Source organism: Carya illinoinensis, chromosome 12 (assembly GCF_018687715.1).
Source record: "Carya illinoinensis cultivar Pawnee chromosome 12, C.illinoinensisPawnee_v1, whole genome shotgun sequence".
Lineage (NCBI taxonomy): Eukaryota > Viridiplantae > Streptophyta > Magnoliopsida > Fagales > Juglandaceae > Carya > Carya illinoinensis.
This window is the reverse complement of record NC_056763.1, coordinates 4,105,555-4,127,500: the sequence shown is the minus strand read 5'-3', so window position 1 is coordinate 4,127,500 and position 21,946 is coordinate 4,105,555. Positions and strand designations below refer to the sequence as shown.

At 36.3% G+C, this 21,946-nt stretch overlaps 1 protein-coding gene across 1 annotated transcript; it reads left to right on the top strand.

The window, feature by feature from the left end:
* Positions 1–1,212: 1,212 nt before the first annotated feature.
* LOC122289918 (cleavage stimulation factor subunit 50) lies at positions 1,213–20,117 on the top strand. Its single transcript, XM_043097313.1, has 14 exons — positions 1,213–1,554; positions 2,199–2,282; positions 2,388–2,515; positions 7,831–7,903; positions 8,016–8,099; positions 8,190–8,276; positions 8,709–8,779; positions 8,931–8,982; positions 9,095–9,152; positions 16,998–17,098; positions 17,207–17,361; positions 17,931–18,039; positions 18,859–18,915; positions 19,649–20,117. Exons 1-14 carry the CDS (start codon positions 1,456–1,458, stop codon positions 19,802–19,804), a joined length of 1,314 nt encoding a protein of 437 aa, XP_042953247.1. The 5' UTR covers positions 1,213–1,455; the 3' UTR covers positions 19,805–20,117.
* Positions 20,118–21,946: the final 1,829 nt, after the last annotated feature.

The window sequence follows — 21,946 nt, the reverse complement described above, 5'->3', positions numbered from 1 at the left end:
GTAAAGGCCTAGATCATGCATAAAGCTTTTAAGCTATTTTTATGGTTCAAAGTTTTAGAAATCTTAATAAGTGCTTCCACATAATTTCTTTTATATTTTCAGTATTTTAATAAAGAAATATTTATTTATTATATAGAATCTTTTTTATCTAGTGGTTTCTTTATAACAAAAGAAAATAAATTTTAAAGTCAATGCACACCGAGTTCCTGAGATTTGAAAAATGACGTCGTTTTTAACAGTGAGGGAGTAAGGAGTAGTACCCTATATGATATTTAAATATAAGTAGTGTATCAAATCTTACATTATTTAGGAATGAAAAGTTCTTACTTCTTATAATGGTTTCAATGGAGCTTAAATTATATCATTGACTAGTCTTTTTAAAGTATAGATAATATGATTTGAATCTTCCATTAAAACGTCACAAAGACCAGTTAAGAAAATGTCCAATTCGATTGTTGAATCCATCCCATCACTGAAATGGACTTTGGCAACTCCAAACGAAAAGCAGAATGGGCTCCTTATTGGAGTCGGAGTCAAGGTCCAAAATGAGCTCCTCCTCTCATCGGAGTTGGAGGCTGGAGTTGGGAAATGCAACTCCGTAGTTGTAGCGCAACCCTATTGCTTGGATATGGATTCTGGGTATTTGTTTAGATAAAAACTGGGTCAGTACTTGCCCGTGAGACAATTTTACAGGTTTCTGGGTTAAGAAAGAATCCGATCTGAATGAGCAGTAATAAGTATGATTTTCTGAAATAAATTCAAGGACTTTGAATATTTTAAATTTCTTCATTTGAAATAGACATTTTAAAACTCTTGACGCCTTACAAATTTACGAGCATACTCTTTCACATCCTCTCAATTTTATGTTTTAAAAAATAGAAACCTTGTTTTATGAATTTCCAAGTTGATATATAGAATACATTAATCATTAAATTTAACTTATACGATTAAAATTTAAATTTTTAAATCAAATTATCTCGTGCACTTTCTAAATGTGCTATTTATACTAGGAGAGTGCTGCGGTCACCACTAGGGCTCCTATTAGGTCAAAATTTTTTTTTCTATTTTTGTTTTTTCTTTTCATATTATTTTTTAATACTTTTAAATATTTAAAAAATATTAAAAATTTTCAATAATATTAAATATTTTTTACTTAATCACTAATAAAAAAAATAAAAATAAAAACTGGGATCCCATCGGGGTATCTAGCTAGCATTTTCCATCCTTAAAATATTAAAAAAAAATTCTAAAATTTAACTAGTCGAACTCGGCCATCGGGAGTACGGTACCATGCGGCGCCAAGATGAACTCTGCCATTGCGAGCTCGGTACTGATGCTCTAAAGGGTAGCATCGGATTTGTTACCAGATTCCTGAAATTGAATTTTGTCGCCTAAGTGGATCCCAAATAGCTTCGGACGGTTTTAGGTAGGGAGCTTTGGTATTTTTTTTTGGAAATGGAGAACAGCTTGGAGCAGACTCTGCAAGATGGGAAACTATATAGGCAGCTCAATTCTCTCATCGTAGCTCATCTTCGCGACAACAATCTCAATCAGGCAAGCACTTGTACATGTTTTTTTTTTTTTGCCTATAAAAGAAATAAAAATAAAAATTGTTGGGCTTCTGAGAAAAGATGGAGAAGTACAAGAAGGTACGTTATCAAGCCCTATTTTGTATGTTTTGGTTGCTGAAGAATTAAGAATTGGACAAATACATAGCCTGTTTGGTTACCGGGAAAATGTGGGGACAAGAAAAGAAAATATATGTGGGTTTCTGTATTATTTTTCGTAAGTGGAGTTCTGTATTTATAACTGGTCTGACTGATAGGTGGGAAAAATTGAATCAGCCGGCCTTGAACAAGTAATTAGCTCAGCGAACTGTTCTTTAATTCTTCAGTTTCGTTATGGGAATAACGAGGAAATGATAAAAAAAAAATAGAAGTTGTAGTTCCTAAAGAATGAAAGACAACTAATTTCAACAATGCAAAATAGTTGGCATGCCGATTAGTGAGGGAATTTACGAATTGATTATTTCATTGGATCTGTCACTTTTTCCCGGATACTAAAGAGCCAAGTGCTTGAATGCTTTTCTCTTTTCTGATGTTTCTCAAACAGATAGTTACGGTTTTAACTTTTGTGATTCTTACTCTTTTCTTATCTTCTTTTTTTTTTTTTAAAATAATTTTCCAACTCTTTCCTAGGCTGCAAGTGCAGTTGCTTCTGCAACTATGACGCCTTTGAATGCTGAAGCCCCACCTAATAAGCTTCTTGAGCTGTTTGCAAAGGTTCTATTCATTTTCTGTGTATTTTATCAGCTCTTTTGGTTCTTCATCCATTGTTGTTAAGAAATAGAAAGAATATTTTTTTTTTTTGGCTCTGAGGTGTAACAGGGTCTTGCAGTGGAGAAAGATGAGATTTTAAGAGGCATTACATCATCTGCTTATTATGATTTGGGTGCATCACTACCTGCATCATATGGTTCAATCCCTGCTCCTCGTGCTGCTGCCGTTGATTTCAGGCAATCACTTGTTTTCCCTAAATATCTGTCTGTTTGTCTAAGCCAATTTATCTCATTTTTATTTGTATGCATTTTTTTTTCCATAATGAATAACATGGGTTTAACTGTCATCAGGCAGTGGATTCTTACTGAAAAGAGGCTTTTCTTGAAATAAATAGCTATCTTAGTTTTCATTTTTTTGAAGTTGCTAAAAGCTCTGTGCCCCATTAAAAATAGCCTTCCCCCTTCTTTTAGAAATAAGGGTATTGAAGATTATAGGAAATGAAGGTATTTTTATTAAATAGAATAAGTCTTGGCCTTTGCAATTTTGTGGTAAAATATAATTTTAAGCTGTCATCTGTTAGCCCAATTTGAGATTAGGAGAGAAACTAAGTTAATGTCAGTTTTTTTTTTTTTCTCTCTCTCTCTCTGAGGAAAAATTAATGATAGGGTAGATAGTTTTTTTGTCTTGTATTTGGAGAAAGAGGTATATTCTTTGCTTTTTCCTTTCATTTTGTGCCATATATCAAGCACAAATATCCAATATACTTGCCCATAGAAAAGGCCACTCCACTTTTCCCAATTTAAATGAAATTTTTTCATGGTGTGAGAAATGTTTATGGAATTTCTGTGTAATGGTTTGTCAGCATTTTTTGTACCTTCTATTTACAACTTGTAATAAATAATGCCTACACTTTCTTTTTCTGTACAATTCATCCTTTTCTCTTGCTTGGCAAGTTTTAAACTGACCACTAACTCACCTCACCCTCTGCCATTTGATTAAACGCTATCCTCTGCTCTAGCCTAATCATGACACTTCTTGACAACTGTTGCTGCATCCATCCATAGATTGGAGTTAAAAGAGGGATTAAGCTGCACTTTCTACTGAGTATTCTGAGCCTGCATAAACTACAATTGGGTTTAAATTGAAATTCATCACTTGTCCAAAAATGCGTGCACATATTATTTTTCTCCCATTTGTTAATTTATTTATTGGTTTTCAGCCGTAATTCCTTATCTGCTTAACATGCTTGTGTGCAACTGCATGTGTATAGGGGTTGTAAAGCCCCGAAAGAAATTAGAAGGAAAGAATTTCTTTGATTTAGACAATTGATATGCCATGAAAACTTAGGAGTTGTTTGGGAATAGGTTTCATCTCATCCCATCTTGTCTCATCTCATTTTCTTCCCAAACATCACTCAAATACAAACACTTTTTAATTTCAAATAATCCACTTTTGCATCTAATCATTACCTAAAATCATTACAACTTTCCAAAACTTTCAAACAAAGCACAAAAAACAATTCAACCTTTTCAATTCTCAAAACAAAAATAATATTAAAATATTATATTTTAACTTTATAATATTTTTATTCAACTTTTTCTTTCTTATTTCCCAAAACCCAATAAAACATCATAACTCAAACTATTTTATTACCATACACGGGCTACGCCTATTTCCTTCGTATGAATAAAAACTTCTTATTACTTATAAAAAAAAAAACTATTTTACTACTATTCACAAACTATTTCACTACTATTCACATATTTTCCATCTCATCTCATTCCCCAAGCATCCCCTTAGGATAAATTCATGAATTTAGAACTCGTTAGGTTTTCAGTTGGGTAGCATATTTCGAATTATGATCTGCTAAGGAAACGAAATGCTTTTGGATTTTTTTGAGGTACTTAGGATCATAATTAGATAAAATGGATTGCACCATTGGATTTGTGTGAATTTTTAGGATTTTATGGTGCAATAAGAAGTTTTGTCATTTTTGTGTGCCAAATGGGCCAATCAGGGAGCACCATGTCATCAACAAGCTGCGACCTCATCATGTAGGACACCCAAGTCAGCCTAGAAACACTAGGGAACCTCATGGACACACGGGACCATCACCACCCTCAATTTGGACCTCATTTACACGTCAAGCCTAGTACATGTCAAAGCTGTACAAGCTTTGACAGTTTACACGTGTAGGAGAGAGTATGAAACAAGTCAAACCCATGCCTTCTTACAAAGCCTTACACCTCTTACACACACTATACCGTTCTACTTAACCCCTTGTACTGCCCTCGACCAGCCCACTCATTAGTTTTGGATTTTAAACCCCAACACTGAGACAACCCTAGCCCTCACCCACTCGGTTTTGTCCTTCCTTCCGCCCACAACTTGAACACTTTTTGCAAGCAACCAAGACACCCACTTGTACTGCCAACATAGTCCCATGCCCTGCCTATGTGGGCAGCTTTTTCAGCCCTTAAAGCCTCTCCCACCCTCAAGCAAAAACCGCTCCTCCTTTTCCCCATGCAATCGGTCAAGTCTTACCCACCAAGGATTTTGTACAAGTCCACAAGTAACCCTCCCATTACCCAATGCCTTGCTCCGATGAACCCAACAGTCCTCCCCTTTCTCTCTTTTTGTTTCACACTTCCTCCCTAGCTTCCTTCTCTCTTGCACACAAGCAAACACACCACACTTTGCACTTTGAGAGCAAACCGAGTAAGTGAGGGTGTGTGTAGAGGAAACCCAACCTCTTCCAAGTGCTAGATCTTGGTAAGTTCTCTTTCACTATCACTTCTCCTTTTACTTCTATTGCTTTAGTTAGGAACATATTAGTTTGGATGCTTGAATGATTTTCCTTAAGATTAAATGGTTGAAGTTGGTGGAATTGGAAGATGTAATGTTCGGCTAGCATGATATTGGTTGTTTGGAGTTTTGACTTGAAATGCCATATAGTCTTGGGTTTTACTTGATGATTTCGGTTTTGATGGAGTTAGTGACATGTATGGCGTATCAACCCTTGGTTTGAGCTTGTAACACAAGTTTTTTCATTCAAAAGGTTGCATGCACCAATTAAGGTTAGTAAAACTGAAAACTAGCTTTAGTTTCTTTGAAGATTTGATTGTTTTTGAACTCAAGAGTTTGGTTTGGTGAGTGGACCTTCAAGACCCTTTTTAATGGGAGTTAGATCTATGTGTTAAGCCTTGTGTTGAACCATGAAACTAGGGTTTGAGTTAAATCTTTGATGAATACTTAAAGATGCATGATTTTGGTGTAAGCTTTGAGGTTCTTGCCTATTGTTTGATTTAATCTTGAAGTTTGATCATGACATCATGATTAAAATAGAGTTAAAACCTAGCTAGGGCTTGACTATGATGATCATGGGTGAGTTATTTCAAGGGAATTAGCATGCTACATAAGGATTTAGTCAAATTATTCTAGATTAAAAGACAAGCATGTTTCGGTTTTTGGGTTTGTGGCATGATTGATTTTCTATCTCTTGATATCATGAACAAGTTGCTTAGGATTGTGTAATACCATCAAGAAATGAGTTCTTAGCATGCTAGAAGTTAGGATGTATGACTCTTTGAAGTTCTTGATATTTATTTGCAAAAGAAGTGCTAAAGAACACCATACTAGTTTCGGGTTGCGAAGTTTGATGATGTATTTGTGTTGGTTAATTCATATGATGGATATATTTTTTCTCATATGATGGATATATGGCCATTAGGAATATGAATCTAGTGACTTAACATGTTATTAAGCTTTGGTTTAGAATGTGTTTAAGTGCTAAATTCAGATTAAGTCTCCAATGGTATGGAAATAGGCCTAAATCACACAGTATGTAGGGTTTTAAGTGTTTTGGCCATGATAGGTTTCTTATAGTAGGTGCATGATTTTTGAATTTCTAAGTTCAAAAATGGATTTAGAATAGAAAACACATTAGGTTTGTGAAGTTTGGAGCTCAATTGCAATTATTGAAAGTTTAGGGGCTAATTTGCAAATTTCAAAGAGTTAAATGGGAAATTTTGCAAATGATTCTGAGTTTTCCTTGTTAATGAGATTTCCTGACTTTAGTATATCTCAATTAGCTTCTAACTTACTCTCAATATATGCTAGTATGCTAGATAATAAATGCTATGCCAAATGATCCGTGTTTCATTTAAATTCTCGTAATATTCTAAATATTTATGTTGTACCATGATACCATATGTCATAAGCATGAATATTTGTCATGAAGCATGCAAGTCTGTTACGAATTTCAAGTTGAGCGTGAAAATTAAGTTTTTATTACGACCTCAAATGCTAGGATGGGGGATTATCCTAGTGGAACTCCCTTGTCTACTTTGGAATGAATAAAATACTCATGGGGTAGGCATTCTACTTTGTTTGAGTATCTCTAATGAAATGAATAAAACAATCATGGAGTAGGCATTCTGCTTTGTCTGAGTATCTCTGATGAAATGAATAAAATACTCATGGTGTAGGCATTCTGCTATATTTGAGCATATATGATGAAATGAATAGATACTCATGGCATAGACATTATGCTCTGTCTAAGTATTTATGATGAAATGAATAAAATACTCATGGAGTAGGCATTTGGCTCTATTTGATTGTCTTTGATGATATGTAAAAACAAGAATATGAATGAACAAAATTTGTTTTATGAAAGCAAGTATGTTATGAAGTATGGAAACTCTAATGTCATTGAAGTTAAGTTTTGTAAAAGCAAGTCCATGTCAATCATGCATATGCCCCATATTTGTTATTGTGCATGCTTTATAAACTGATGGTAGCTTAGTTGTATAACTTGCTGAGATTGAAAAATCTCATTGTGATAGTCCCAACTACCATTTCCACCCAGAATGGTAGAAGTTATGATAGGTCAGCATGGAGTAGAACATCCCCACATGGATGAGGTCAAATAAAGAGGGTTTGGACTTGGAGGAGCTCATGGGGATCTTACTCAAATTTTTGAATGTCATTGTCATTGATAGCTGAGTTGCGCAACCGGCTTAATGTGTAGTTAAGAGACTATGTTGGAGTCTGTAATTAAGGAGTCCATACTCTAGTACTATGCCTCAGTAAAGTCATGATGAACTCATCTATGTGCTAATGTTATGAATGATATTTTGGGATTTAGACTATTTTGGTGTAACTTATGTTTGAACAACAAAAATTTCCGTTGTGATTATTGCATATTGCTATAGGCATGCTAAGGTGCATTGCATATTATCTGTCATGAACGGGGTGATATAACTTTGTGTTGAATATCCCAACGCTTCAGTCTCTGTTAAATCCCAGACGGAGGTTGGGGACATCACAAGGGTCATGGGAAATTACTGCTATAGTGTATTTGTGGATAATCCTGTGATAAATTTTCGAGCAAACTGTAATAGAAACATCGAATGTTTCAAGTTCTAAAGTAAATATTTGGTGCATGGGTGACATACAGCAACCGTACCACTTGTATTAATGTATTTTCAATATTTAATTAAATTAATCCTTGTTAAAAAAAACTGAAATAACATGTCTTTTATCGAATCAGTGCTGTGCAGGACACAAAAGGTTCATCAAAGAGTTTTCCAAAGCATGAGACACGGCATCTTTCAGAGCACAAGGTATATATTTGATTAATTTTAAGTACTATGATCTGCTTTAGTTTAGTGTCGTCAGTACACTGAATATATTGCTTCTGGGCTTCTCATTTGACTGACGATCTAAAGTTTCTAGAATATAGCCAGATGTGCAAGATTTTGTCGTGATGGGAGGTTTGTTGCCACAGGAAGTGCAGATACATCGATAAAGCTCTTTGAGGTGTTGATTTTTTTTTTTTTTTTTTTTCTACATTTGATCAGTTCTTTCCTGTATTCAAGATTTTACGCAGTTTGCCATTTTTTCTTACAGGTTGCAAAAATTAAGCAAATGATGTTGCCAGATGCAAGAGATGGTCCTGTTCGGCCTGTCATACGGACGTTTTATGACCATATACAAGTAAACCTATCTTTGTTGATACTTCTCGGAAAAAAAAAAAAATATCTATCTTTGTTTGACATTCTGTTGAATTGTACCTATGGTCATCTTAAATGGTGCAAGAGAACTTTTTTTTTTTTTAATTATTATTATTATTATTTTTTTTATAAGGAGAACATTTTGTTAAGGTTTTGCTTGTTCTTTAATCAGATTACTCATCACAAAACATCGTACATCAAGAGTTTATAATTTTCCTCTATGTATAATATCTCCAAGTTATGGTTTAGGCTTGATTTAGATCAGAAGGTTAATGGTTAGATCAAGTTTGTTCTAATCACTAAATGAGCTTTAGCATTTCATCTTTTTTGCCCCTTGTCTTGTTTTGGAAAATGAATAGATGACGTCATCATGCCTACCCACATACATTCTAATGCTTTTCTAATGCAATTGCAGCCAATCAATGATTTGGATTTTCATCCTCAAAATACTGTTCTGATATCTGGGGCCAAAGATCACACCATAAAGTATGAATTTTGTTGTTTAATCATATCTGAAGCTGTCTTCCTTTTTAGCTATAATATATTTTCTTCTTCCTTAAACACTACAATATTCATTTGTTGAAAAACGATACTTGACTTGGACTTTGACATCCATTATTCACTGTTACTTTATCAGGTTCTTTGATTTTTCCAAAATGACTGCAAAGAGGGCATTCAGAGTCATCCAGGTCTTGTTTGTAATTTCGCTAGAAGCATGGTTCTTGAATTTGGCTTCAAATTTATAATTTAAGAATAGGTTGGCATTCTTTTCATAATTTGTTTTTATTTGTAGCAATGCAGGATACACATAATGTGCGTTCTGTATCTTTTCATCCTTCTGGAGATTTTCTTTTAGCAGGTAATACATTCTTCATTCATATATTTATATTTGATACGTACACATCTTTTGAACTATTTGATTTTTAATTCACTACATTAGTGATGTTTAATCAAAATTCTATGAAAAACATGTGTGCAGTCAACCTGATTTATGATGAACTATGGAACACAGCAAAAAAATTTTTGATGTTGTTGCAAAGTTGTAGTGAGGCTGGATTCTATTTCTATTGTAGAAATCTAATCATGCATCACTCTTAGTCTGCTGGTAAAAAATACAGAACACTGGTGGGTTAAGCAACCTGGCGACCACAGAGAGAGCATTGCCGGAAGCTGGTGACATAGTGGGAGGAACCCTCAACAATGGGCTGTCGGAGTTGAGGCTGGTGATGGAGCTTGAAGCCGAGAATGGCTATCGGCCAGTGGGAGGGGTCAGAAGGAGCCAATGCTCACATAGAACCCTTTGCTGGGGGTAGGCAACACTTTTTTTTTTTTTTTGGGTTTTTTTTTGGGGGGGGGGGGGGGGGGGGGGTGGGGTGGGGGTTGGGTTTATCTGGATGTCGGTTTGCCAAAGTTGACATCACTGATGGTGTTAGAAGGCGAGAAAGCTCATTTCCGAATGAAAGTGGCTCTCGGGCAGAGGAAGAGAGGCAGAACGAGTTGGCGACCTGTAACACCCCGTTCCCGTAGGATAGAGATGTTACTAACGTACATAACATATTACCCGGTAAAGAGATTCATATCTTGGAATACCGCATTTATTGAAAACATCAATTAAATTGAACATAACTGTTTAGTTGAAAACTTAAAACTGAAAATGTAACATAAAACATAAACTAACCCTACGCGTAACTTTTTATCATAAAGGTCTACTCCTAGTCCTCCAGCTTTACGTCCTTACAACCATCATTTGTGACATTTAAACATAGAAGAGAACAAACAAACAAAGAAACAAACAAAAATGAGTTGAATACTGAGTAAATAGTACAACATACCGTAAAATATAACTTAACAAGACTTAATCCTTGAAAGACTCTTCAAACAAACATTTATCATTCACAGATTCTCATAGCATGTCTATTCATCATCAACATGAGCGGAAACATACATGATCATGGCGAACATATAAACGTAAATGCATAATTTATTTATTTATCTTGTCTTTCACTTATTATATGGTGAACCACGCCTGGGTCTGTGGCACCCCATAACTTGTCATGACATGGAGTGAAACACGCTCGAGTCCATGGCACTGCATAACATAACTTGTGGTGAACACGCTTAGGTCCGTGTCACCCTTAACAGAACTTGTGATGAACACGCTTAGGTCCATGTCATCCTTAACATAATTTGTGATGAACACGCTTAGGTCCGTGTCATCCTTAACATATTTTGTGATGAACACGCTTAGGTCCGTGTCATCCTTAATGTAACTCTAAGTGAAACACGCTTAGGTCCGTGTTTCACTTAACATATGGTGAACCACGCTTAGGTCCATGGCACCGTCTTAACATAACTTGTGGTGGACACGCTTAGGTCCGTGTCACCCTTAAACATCTTATCTTTCTTAATGCATGAAAACTTATTTAATATCATGAACTTTTCTAGCATGGCATATACTTGTAAATGGCATAGCATAACATGGCATATCCTTATACATGGCATGGCATAACATGGAATATTCTTGTACATGGCACAATATGATCTAAACATAGACATTCCATGGCATACATGATCTGAGATCTATATGAACTTTACATAACATACTTGATCTAAATGACATTACATAGCATATATGATCTATCACTACATGAACATGGCATACATGATCTAGGTACTACATGAGCATGGCATACATAATCTAGCTACTTTATTATATGGCATGCTTGACTTAATGAACATCTCATGGCTTCCATATGATTTTAGAATTATTTACTCCATCACACAACAATTCATTCATACAAGCATAATGTCATAATTCATCAAAGATCATAAAAAAGAATCTAACCTTGACTTAGCTCGTAGCATAGCATAGACAAACATTATATTTTCACATAGTATTAGAGAATTTACAGTATACATGCAATTGTATGATCATACTAATTACCTCTCAGCCCTACTTCCAAAATCTTATGTCGTAGCTTGTGACCTATACGAGACACTAATCGTCACTAACATTTCTAGAAAAATGTGTCGTAGCATTCTGAATACTTAAAATAATACCAAAGAGATAATTTAATAACGATTCTATTATACAAAGACTACATAAGATGATATTTTTTAAAACTCATAACATATTCGTTGGTTTTCTAATTAAAGTATAACATAATAAGTTCACTAAAATCCGATCTAAATAGACAATGGGAATATTAACTAAAATAAAAGGCTCAATAGTATATATTAAAATATACTTTAAAACATACTTTAAATCACCTAAATAGTTTCTAATAAAAACAAGTTGTAAAACTTGGTCTGACTTAACTTTCAGCCCAGCCTCAAATAAAGAAAACAGCGCATTTAAGTTGCTAAAATAGTTTCTGTAAACACAACCAGTCCACTTTAAAACAATATACTAATTTGTGAAAACAGCTTCTTTAGAAGATAGGAAGGCCCAAGGCTTGTGGAAAAAAAAAACAGTCCTTTTAATGATTAACCAGGCATCTGGCCGAATGGGCTTAAGGCCCAAGGGCCCATTAAGAAATTAAAGGGTGGCTACCCTTCTGGAGAACACACGGGTCAGAGTAATGAAGGAAAACAGTGATGCGATGCAAATGGGAACTCACCGAGAGAAGGAGAATCAAGGTGCTGGTGGGTCTTGGTACTGGTCACAGTGGCACAAGCTGGTCGAAAGGTTCTTGTGCGACATAAGAGAGAGAGAGAGAGAGAGAGAGAGAGAAACAAAGAATGGAGGGAGAGAGAAGATTCCAACGTGGGCTTACCGGAAGGGAGTGGGTTCGACTTGATTGGGCTGGTCGGCACTTTCTGTGGCTGTTTCTGGCGAGTTGGTTGGCTGTGAGGGTGGTTTTTCTTGGTTGCAGAGGCAGTTACGCTGGGCTGGTGTGTAAAATGTTTTCTGTTTTTCCTTCTGAGGGTGTTGTGGGTTTTATAGAGAGGAAAAGGATGAAGTGCACGAGTGATCTGGAGATAAAGTTAAAGTTTGAATTTGAAGTGTTGATTCTAATCTAGGAATCTATTCAAACTGGAGATTAAAGATAAACTAAAGTGATAAGGAGACTCCCAACAGAAAAACAACCCTCTAAAACAGATCCACTTACAATAAACGGAAGTAATAAAAATAATAAAAATAAATAAATCAAAATAATGAAAATAAATAAAAAGTCATATTTTTAGGATCGGATGTTACACGACCTCTGTCACAGAGGGAAGTCCCACTGCTGCATTGTGTGCACTGGAACATCAAAGGGTTACTGAGATGCCAATGGAAGACAATAATGAGACATTGGGTGTTCAGGATACTTAAGCCGAGACTGGCACTTTGGGAATATTCACACCTAGAGTCTCCAAACACAATAATAAGGAGGTGGTGGTAGCAGATGATATGAATATGGAATTCAAGGACGAGCCTACCCCTTTGAATTCAATCATCCTGCTGAAAGACCAGACTTTAGCTTCAGATTGGGTCCTGCTTAATGCCTAGGAGTTTCAAATGTGTTTAGGACTCCCATGCATTGGCTTTGAAGATCAGTTTTTGGCTCTACTTGTTGCAATCAAAGCTGGACAGTTCAATTCAGCTAGGAAATGCCACTCAAACAAGAAGAGGGCAAGGGAATTGAAGTGACTTGCTTGGTGAATTATGAAGGAAGTGCAAGTTGTGGCGAGACAAAGGGTAGGGCAAAATTGGTGATTTTATGAAGCTCAAAATAGTCTCGTGGAATGTAAGGGGGTTGAACGAGATAGAGAAGCACACCAAAGTCAAAAATCAGCTTTGTGGCTGGAAAGCGCATTTGGTATGTTTACAAGAGACAAAAATGGAACTCATCTCCCCAACCATAATACAGAGTTTGTGGAATTGTTGTCATGTGAGGTGATTGTATTTGCTGTCTAAAGGGGCTTCGGGAGGTATTTTGATAATGTGGCTACTTCTTTCAAGAATATCGAAGATGGTTATAAATGGTGTTTCGCCGTTGTTTATGGTCCTAATTCTAATGCTGAGAGAAGAGGCTTGTGGGATGAATTGGCTAGACTTTGTAGCCAATGGAGATTTCCTTGGTGCACTGGGGGAGATTTTAATGTCACACTTCCCAAGTGAACGAGTAGGAGGTCTTAGCTCTAGTTCAGCAATGGCAGATTTTCCCTACTTTATCTATGAGCAAGACCTTCTAGATATCCCTCTAGTTGGTGGAAATTTCACATGGTCCAGCAATAGAGAATATCCTGCTTGGTCAAGACTTGATAGATTCCTAATTTTGCCTGAGTGGGAAGCACATTTTCCAGAGCTAATCCAAAAATGCTCCCAAGGTTGTGTTCGGATCACTTTCCCATTCTCATTGATTGTGGATGCGTTCAGGGAGGTAAAAGATATTTTAAGTTTGAAAAAATGTGGCTGAAATTAGAAGGATTTGTTGAGAGAGTTAGACAATGGTGGTCATCCTATCGTATACAGGGCAACCCTAGTTATGTGCTGGCCCACAAGCTAAAAGCTCTCAAGGAGGACTTGAAAAAATGGAATGAACAGGTTTTTGGAAATGTAGAACACTGAAAAAAGTCCTTCTTCAACGAATTACAAGTTCTGGAGGACGTGGAGGAGGAGAGGGGTCTCACAGAAGAATAGAAGACTCACAAACAGCAGTGGCCATGGATATTGAAAGGATGGCTTTAATGGAAGAAACTTCACGGTGACAAAAATTGAGGGCTTTATGGCTAAAAGAAGAAGATTAATGCACCAAGTTCTTCCATCGCATGGCTAACTTGCATAGAAGGCACAATGTCATTGAGTCATTATTAGTAGATGGGAGGATTACATCGAATCCATTTGAGATTGCGGATCATATTACTTCTATGAATACTTTCGGAACAATTATCTTGGAGACCATGTCTGGGTGGTCTTATTTTTTAGTTGATCAATGGCCATGAAGAAAGATGGCTAGAGAGACCATTTGAGGAGGTGGACGTTTGCAATGTAGTGCGAAGAATGGCAAGTGATAAAGCTCCAGGTCTAGAGGGGTTCACTATGGCTTTCTTTAAGGCGTGCTGGGAAGTAGTTAAAGATGACACCGTGTGCTTCTTCCATGAGTTTTGTTAAGTTTCATGAATGAGGTACTTTTGAAAAAAGCCTTAATGCCACTTCACTACTCTTATTCCAAAGATGCCAGGAGTGGTGGAGATTAAGGATTTTCGTCCTATTAGCTTGGTGAGTGGAATGTACAAAATTCTTTCCAAGGTTTTGGCTAATAGATTGAGTACAGTATTGGAGAAGATCATTTCCAAGCCCCATAATGCTTCATACGAGGTCCGCAAATCCTTGATTCTGTCCTCATTTCCAATGAATGCTTGGAAAGTCGCATCAAGTCGGGTGTTCCAGGGTTATTATGCAAACTTGACATGGAGAAGACATATGATCGAGTAAACTAGAATTTTTTGTTACGCATGCCTGAGAGTTGTGGACTTGGAGGGAGATGGTGCTCTTGGATCAAATTTTATATATCCACCATATGCATCTCCATTTTGGTGAATGTACTCCAATGGGCTTCTTCGGAAGCTCGAGGGGATTGAGGCAAGGTGATCATCCCCTATCCTCATTACTGTTTGTTTTCATAATGGAAGCTTTTAGTAAAATAATTGTAGTTCTTGTGGAATATGGATTTCTATCTGGCTTTGTAATAGGGGATGCAATAATCAGCACACTTGAGATGACCAACCTCCTATTTGCAGATGATACTCTTGTATTCTATGGTGCTAGTCACAATCACAATAAAGTTTTGCTGGCCCTTCTTCTTTGTTTTGAAGCGGCATTGGGATTGAATTTGAATCTCAAAGTCTTCACCTTGCATCTAAAGTATCTTGGTCTTCCTGTGGGCCTCCTTTAAGTTGCAATCCATCTGGGTGGGGTGTTAGAAAAAATGGAGCGAAAGCTAGTGAGTTGGAAGAGGATTTATTTGTCCATATGTGGTAGAGTTACGTTAATAAAAAGTACTCTTTCCAACTTACCTACCTACTTCTTATCTCTTTTTCCGATACCATGCAAAGGTGGTTTATTGGTTAGAGAAATTGCGATAAGATTTCCTATGCGATAAGATTTCCTATGGGGGGGAATAGATGAAGAATTCAAGCTTCACTTGGTGAATTGGGCTACAATCTGTACCCCCATATGTGAAGGCGGGCTAGGAATTCAGAATTTTTTGATTTTCAATAAGGCTTTATTGGGTGAGTGGTTATGGAAGTACCACGAAGAGAGGGGAGCTTTGTGGAGAGTTATCATAGATTTAAAATATGGTGGATTGTTGTGAGGATGGTGCTCAAATGAGGTGAGCGGACTACGTGGGTTGTGGCTTTGGAAACACATCAGAAGAGGTTGGATAAACATTCATCGATACACATGTTTTTCAGTTGGGGATAGTCTCATATTTAAATTCGGGACTAATCTATGTTGTGGAGATTGATCCTTAAGAAAGCTTATCCAACAATAGACAGCTTTGAACGAAGACAAGAGGCTTTGGTAGCAAAACTCATGGATCTCTCTAGTGGCTCTCCCCAATGGAATATCATGCTCCTCAGAGCTGCCCAGGACTGGAAAATTGACACATACAGATTTCTTCAGTCTTGTGTATAATTGGAGTCCCATTGGAACCTTATAAAGAGCAAGAACTTCTCCTTCCCAAGCAATGTAGGATTCCATTTACCACCTATCCTTATCCTTATTATATGGGTTATCACAATCTCTCCGCTTTTAAATTCCCGACATCCTTGTCGGGCCTGTCTGTTGTAGGTGAAACAGCTCAAATTCCACATTTTTAGTTGGGATAGGCTTTGCTATTTGTAACGCTCCAATGGAAGACTCAAACCACATGGCCTATCTTTCAAAAGGACTAGTCAATGATACAATTGAAGCCCAATTGGAACATTATAAAGAGCAAGAACTTCTCATTCCCAAGCAATGTGGGATTTCATTTACCACCTATCCTTATCCTTATCATATGGGGTATCACAGAGGAGCTAATATGATTTTGTGGTCACCATCCAAAAAGAGAAGATTTACTGTACAGTCCTATTATAAGTCCTTATGAAACATTCTACAAGAACGTTCCCATGGAAGAACATATGGAGGACTAAGGCCCCCCAAAAGCTTCTCTCTGTATGGACAGCTTCATTAGGAAAGATTCTCACCTTAGATAACCTTCGGAAACACCTACTCATTATATTTTGGATTGGTGTAATATTAATATGTGCAAGAACAATGGGGAGTTGGTGGATCATTTATAATTGCATTGTGGCGTAGCCATGAATTTGTGGAATGATATATTTGCTAGAGCAGGGCACCATTGGTTGATGCCATGAAGGGTTGTGAATTTTTTGGCCAGCTGGCAAGGCATCCCGTGGTACCACTCAAATTGCAGCTGTGGAAGATGATACTAATCTGTCTATGGTGGTGCATATGGATGGAGAGGAATGGTCGAAGTTGTGAGATTCGTGAACGGACAATGGACGAGATTAGAACTTTATTTTTTCATACTCTTCCATTGGTTAATTGTAATAGACTTTAATGGCATGAATGTACATGATTTCCTTGTATCTTTAGACACTCATGCATAGGTCTTGCTCTTGTGTGTCCTGTATACTTACCTTCGCCTATTTTAATAAAATTCTTATTTACTGATTAAAAAAATCTGCTGGTAAAAAATAAACACAGGAACTGACCATCCAATTCCACACCTGTACGATGTGAATACCTTTCAATGCTATCTATCATCAAATGTTCCCGAGATTGGTGTTAATGGAGCCATAAATCAGGCATGGTCAACTCCCATCATCTTCATGCTCACAAGCATCAGTTTTCCAAATTTCACCTATAAACTTGGTGGCATTAAGTGAATCAATTCCATGTAATCGGTCATGCAGGTCAGGTATTCATCTACGGGTGGCATGTATGTTACAGCATCTAAAGATGGTGCTGTTCGGTTATGGGATGGAGTCACTGCCAATTGTGTGCGCTCTATAGTCAGTGCACATGGAACTGCTGAGGCCACTAGTGCAAATTTTACAAAAGATCAAAGGTATGCATCATGGACTGGCTCTTAGTCGTAATGCAAAATGAATGTGTGTAGGTGGATGCATATGTGTAGAAATTGTGGTATTCAGCTTTAGAGGCACCACTGAAACTGGAATGAGAAAGATATTTGTGGTAAAAACAGCTGTTAATAAGACAGTGATGTTATTAACAAGGATACTAAATTTGACTCCATGTGCTTTCTTACTTTTGCAGGCATTTTTTTCATGATTGTAAATAAGCTTTCATTTTCAAAGTCTAGTTGCTTTTTGCTTTATGCATTGCTGTGAATGAAAAACATGGTCCTCGCTTACTCATCAAAAACAAAAAATCAAAACAAAAGAAAATAAAAACATGGTCATGGTTTACAGGATGTCCCTTAGAGTTTCTGTCAGTAAAGACCAGAGCATAGAAACGTTATGGATGGAGGATACATGTACTTCTTTGGCAATCAAATCTATGGACGCGATATGCATTGCTAGTCTGCCTTTATACTGACTTGTTAAATACATTAAGATTTGCTTTTGCAACTGTTGCATATGTGCTTTAGAATATGACTCACATGTTGCCCTTTAGGTTTGTTCTCTCTTGCGGGAAGGATTCTACTGTGAAGCTTTGGGAAGTTGGCACTGGAAGATTGGTAAAACAGTATGTTGGAGCTACACATATGCATTTACGAAGCCAGGTATGTGCAGAAAGCCTTCATTGAAGGGTTTATACTGAGCTTCCTTGGAACTGGTCATCTATGTGTCTGGGTTCTTTTATGGTTGACTCATTCTATTGATTTCCTTGGGAGAAAGACACCCTGCAGCTAAGTTCTGTTTCCTAAGCATGTAGATTTCCATGATTATGTGGCAACTTTTCTCTGTTTTAATTTCTAGCAAAGAAGTCCCAGCCTTCAACCCTCAAATGGAGTGTAAAAATGGGGTGGTTTTCTCTAAGTAGTTTTCAAAGAATTTGTCCGGTATGAGTGAACTGAGAGCCCATTGCAGTTTATATTTATAAAATTGGAAGCAAGGATCTAATTAATAATGTGGTGTATAGACTTGGGAGAACTTGAATTTTTAGGTGTCAGACTAGAATTTTGTTGCTAGTGTGGTTTTCATAAACCATCTTAGTATAGACTGTCTATACGTAAATGGGACAATGTATGAATTAATCGAATCCAAGTAAAATGGGCAATTTATGCCTTATGCAACAAAGACCTGCTAGCTTGATTGGTGAGACAAACCTGCAGGCTAGTTGCTGTGAATAGTAGTAATAATGTTTTCAAAAAATCCTGTGGAAAGAGATTTAATCACACTAAAAAATGATCATCACAATATTCCCTTTTTTCTTTTGCTTTTGGCCTTCACTCGCATGTTTAGTATCATGGCAATCATTTTTCTTTCGAAGATTGAAGTAATCCATATTTCTTAATGTTACTTGAGAAAGTTCAAGGTGTACTATAGTTTTTATGGATCATGTGTCCATATTAACAGATGTGTTGAAATTTTCTTTGCAGGCTGTTTTCAATGACACTGAAGAATTTGTTCTATCCATTGATGAACCAAGCAATGAGGTTTGTGCTGCTATGTGTTTTTAGTTCAATAACTAGTTGTCGACCTGTGCAATGCGTGGGAATAATTAAAAAATATAATGGTTAAGAGGTGGGGAAGTCGAATAGGTGAATAACGATAAATCAATACCTACAACAAGATGAATAGTTGTTTTTCTTCATTAGGAAAATAAATTAATAATAATGAAAGAGAAATGATATTTGCAGTCGTGAAATGTGTATGCGTCACGCAATTCTTTTGAAAAAAGTGAATAAATACAGGGTCTATATGATAAAAAAAACCTAATTTTTTAATAGTGGACCCCCTCTTTTTCAAAAGGATTGTGCGGCACTTGCGCATTCCACAACTGTATCTAGCATTACTTATAATGAAATGATAGAAGAGTTAAATATGGGAAAGTCAAAGAGACAAGTAATATAGGAAATCGATAACCGCTATAAGATCGTCTTTTTTGCTCTATTGAATTAGCAATCATAAATGGTAGGTTACAATTCTTGGCTTGAAACTTTTGTTTTTTTCCTATCTTAATGTCAAAAAATCAAGTGGGTTTATTGTGGTAATAAAGACAATACAATGCAAAGTTTTTTTTTAGCATGTGAAGGGTTTGGATAGGTCAATAAAGTAAAATGAAAAATTAATTAAAGAAAATGATGAGGTGGTTCAATAAAAGACAGAGGATGCTTCGTAAATCATAGAAGTTTTGAGCTTCAACTGAGGAATATTGGATGGATGCAGATTGTAATTTGGGATGCTATGACGGCGGAGAAAGTAGCAAGATGGCCTTCCAATCATATCGGTGCACCCCGCTGGCTTGAGCACTCACCAACAGAGGCAGCCTTTGTTTCCTCTGGGACTGATAGATCTATCCGGTTCTGGAAGGAAGTTCTGTAGGTATGTATGTAGAGGATGGGATCGATGCTCTTCCTAATCCAAGAACTTAGAGGATTACTAAAAATGTGTTGATTTTAAGAACAACATCAATGATGAGATGGTAGGAACCACATATTTATCTATTACAATATATAATTCGAAGCATTAGTCTTTGGCAAGTTTAGCTGGCGTCGTCCATCCTCCATCCCATGACTTTGGATTATCCTAGCGCCAAGTTTTTGTAATATATGTATTGATAACAGAGAAACTATTAAGTTATAGTTGTATAACATATTATTATAATATATATAAATTATGAATATGTTATAATGCATTACTAATTAATATATGACATAATTATATAGTTATAAATATATTATTGTACAAATGGTAAGTTTTTTTAATAACTTTTTTTTACAAAACTTGCCAAATATTAGAACCAAGAAATAACATTATATTGGATGGATGGATGAAGTTGGGATATGTGGCTTGATCCATGGTCGGAAACAACAAGAGATAACAAAAGAAAGAAGATAACAAGCCGAAGGAATGAGGGATCCATAGAACGCATTGTGTACCCAACATGATAATAATAAGTTTTTTATTATCTAAATTTTATTAAAAACGTTGAAGTGGTTATGTTTTAAATTTTATCTAAATTGCAACTGTTATGAAAGCTGCCACGGCACAGGTCGAGTCCGGCCACTTAATCAGATTGCCAGACAGCAATGCCAGGAACTCTTCGGCTAATTCCACACCACCAAGCATTCCAGAAGCTCATCCATGAACGGTGCATGGAGTACCTCACCACATCCACCATCTTTTCACCAAGGGCAGGCCCCCGTTCGCTGCACTGGGCTAGGCAGACAATAGCGATGGAATTGTTTACGGCCGTCCCTCGCCTCCACACATACTAAAAGCTAGTGGCAGGACCTCGCTAGCAATTTACGAGGGGCAGGCATGCCACCGGCAATGGTTTCTGTCACTAGAGGTAGGCCTACAACATATTGAAAGCCATGCGTGTGAATCTCCCACCAACTACGCGTATGCCCATGGCGGCATAGGGACACCACCAGGCTGAAGGGACTCGCAACGTACAACTCTCAGAAACTCTGGCTAACCTTACAGGGGAGAGGAATTGTGATGCCCACAAATTTCACATGGATCGAATAGACTCTAAAACATCGGTCATACAACAGAAAGTTGCTTACTTTCGTTCATAATAATTAAAAATGCAATGCACCTTGCATGCATATAATAATATACAATATTCGCAACGGATGATTTTTTTTTTCTTTGAGTAATATTATATACAAGAAGTAATATATTCCAAAACATAAACATTTTTCATAAAATTCATGTAATAGCTGGTATCTAAAGATTACAATACTTGTCCTTAACGAAATTGTAAATTATAATTTATGATCGATTCATTTTGGTTAATTAAGCTTAGTTGCTATAATCTATCTTCATGACTTAAGTTCATAGACTTGACTTAATATAATTCTAAGGCTCGGTTTGGATAGAAAGATACTCCAATCTAATCCCATCACGTCTTATCTTATCCTATCTCGTTTCAATATCCAAACACCACAAACACAGATATTTTTTAATTTTAAAATTTTGGTTTTTAACTTTTTTATCTAGTCAATATTTAATCATTGCAACTTTTTCAAATTTTCAAATAAAATAAAATAAAAAATCTACTTTTTCAAACCCCAGAATAAAAATTATATTTTAACAATATTTTAACTTTATAATATTCTTATTCAACTTTTTCTCTCTTATTTTCCAAAACCCCATAAATATCTTGACTCAAAATATTTTATTACTATTCACTGATCATCTTACCTCATCTCACTATCCAAACGAGACTTAAGTCTAACTTTTAGGTTTAGTATTAATTAATTAATTAATCAATCTTACGTCACTATAAGTAGAAAGAAAGTGTATTCGTGGTCAATTATTTAATACAAAAATGAGCTCATTTTCTTCACCAATAATTCGTTACATACACTCCTTTTTTTTTTGGGTAACGATTTAATCTCTCCATAACCATACTGAACAAAAAGTGCATCTGAAGAGACCAAAAAGAAGAAGAAGAAGAAGAAAATAATGCAATCATCAGAGATCATGGGTATAATGATTAGCAGGGGTCATTAT

Coding starts and splice junctions, on each gene's coding strand:
- LOC122289918 (XM_043097313.1), top strand. CDS start 1,456: ATGGAGAACAGCTTGGAGCAGACTCTGCAAGATGGGAAACTATATAGG. Junction 7,904..8,015: donor GGCATCTTTCAGAGCACAAG/GTATATATTTGA, acceptor TAAAGTTTCTAG/AATATAGCCAGATGTGCAAG. Junction 18,040..18,858: donor ATATGCATTTACGAAGCCAG/GTATGTGCAGAA, acceptor TTTTCTTTGCAG/GCTGTTTTCAATGACACTGA.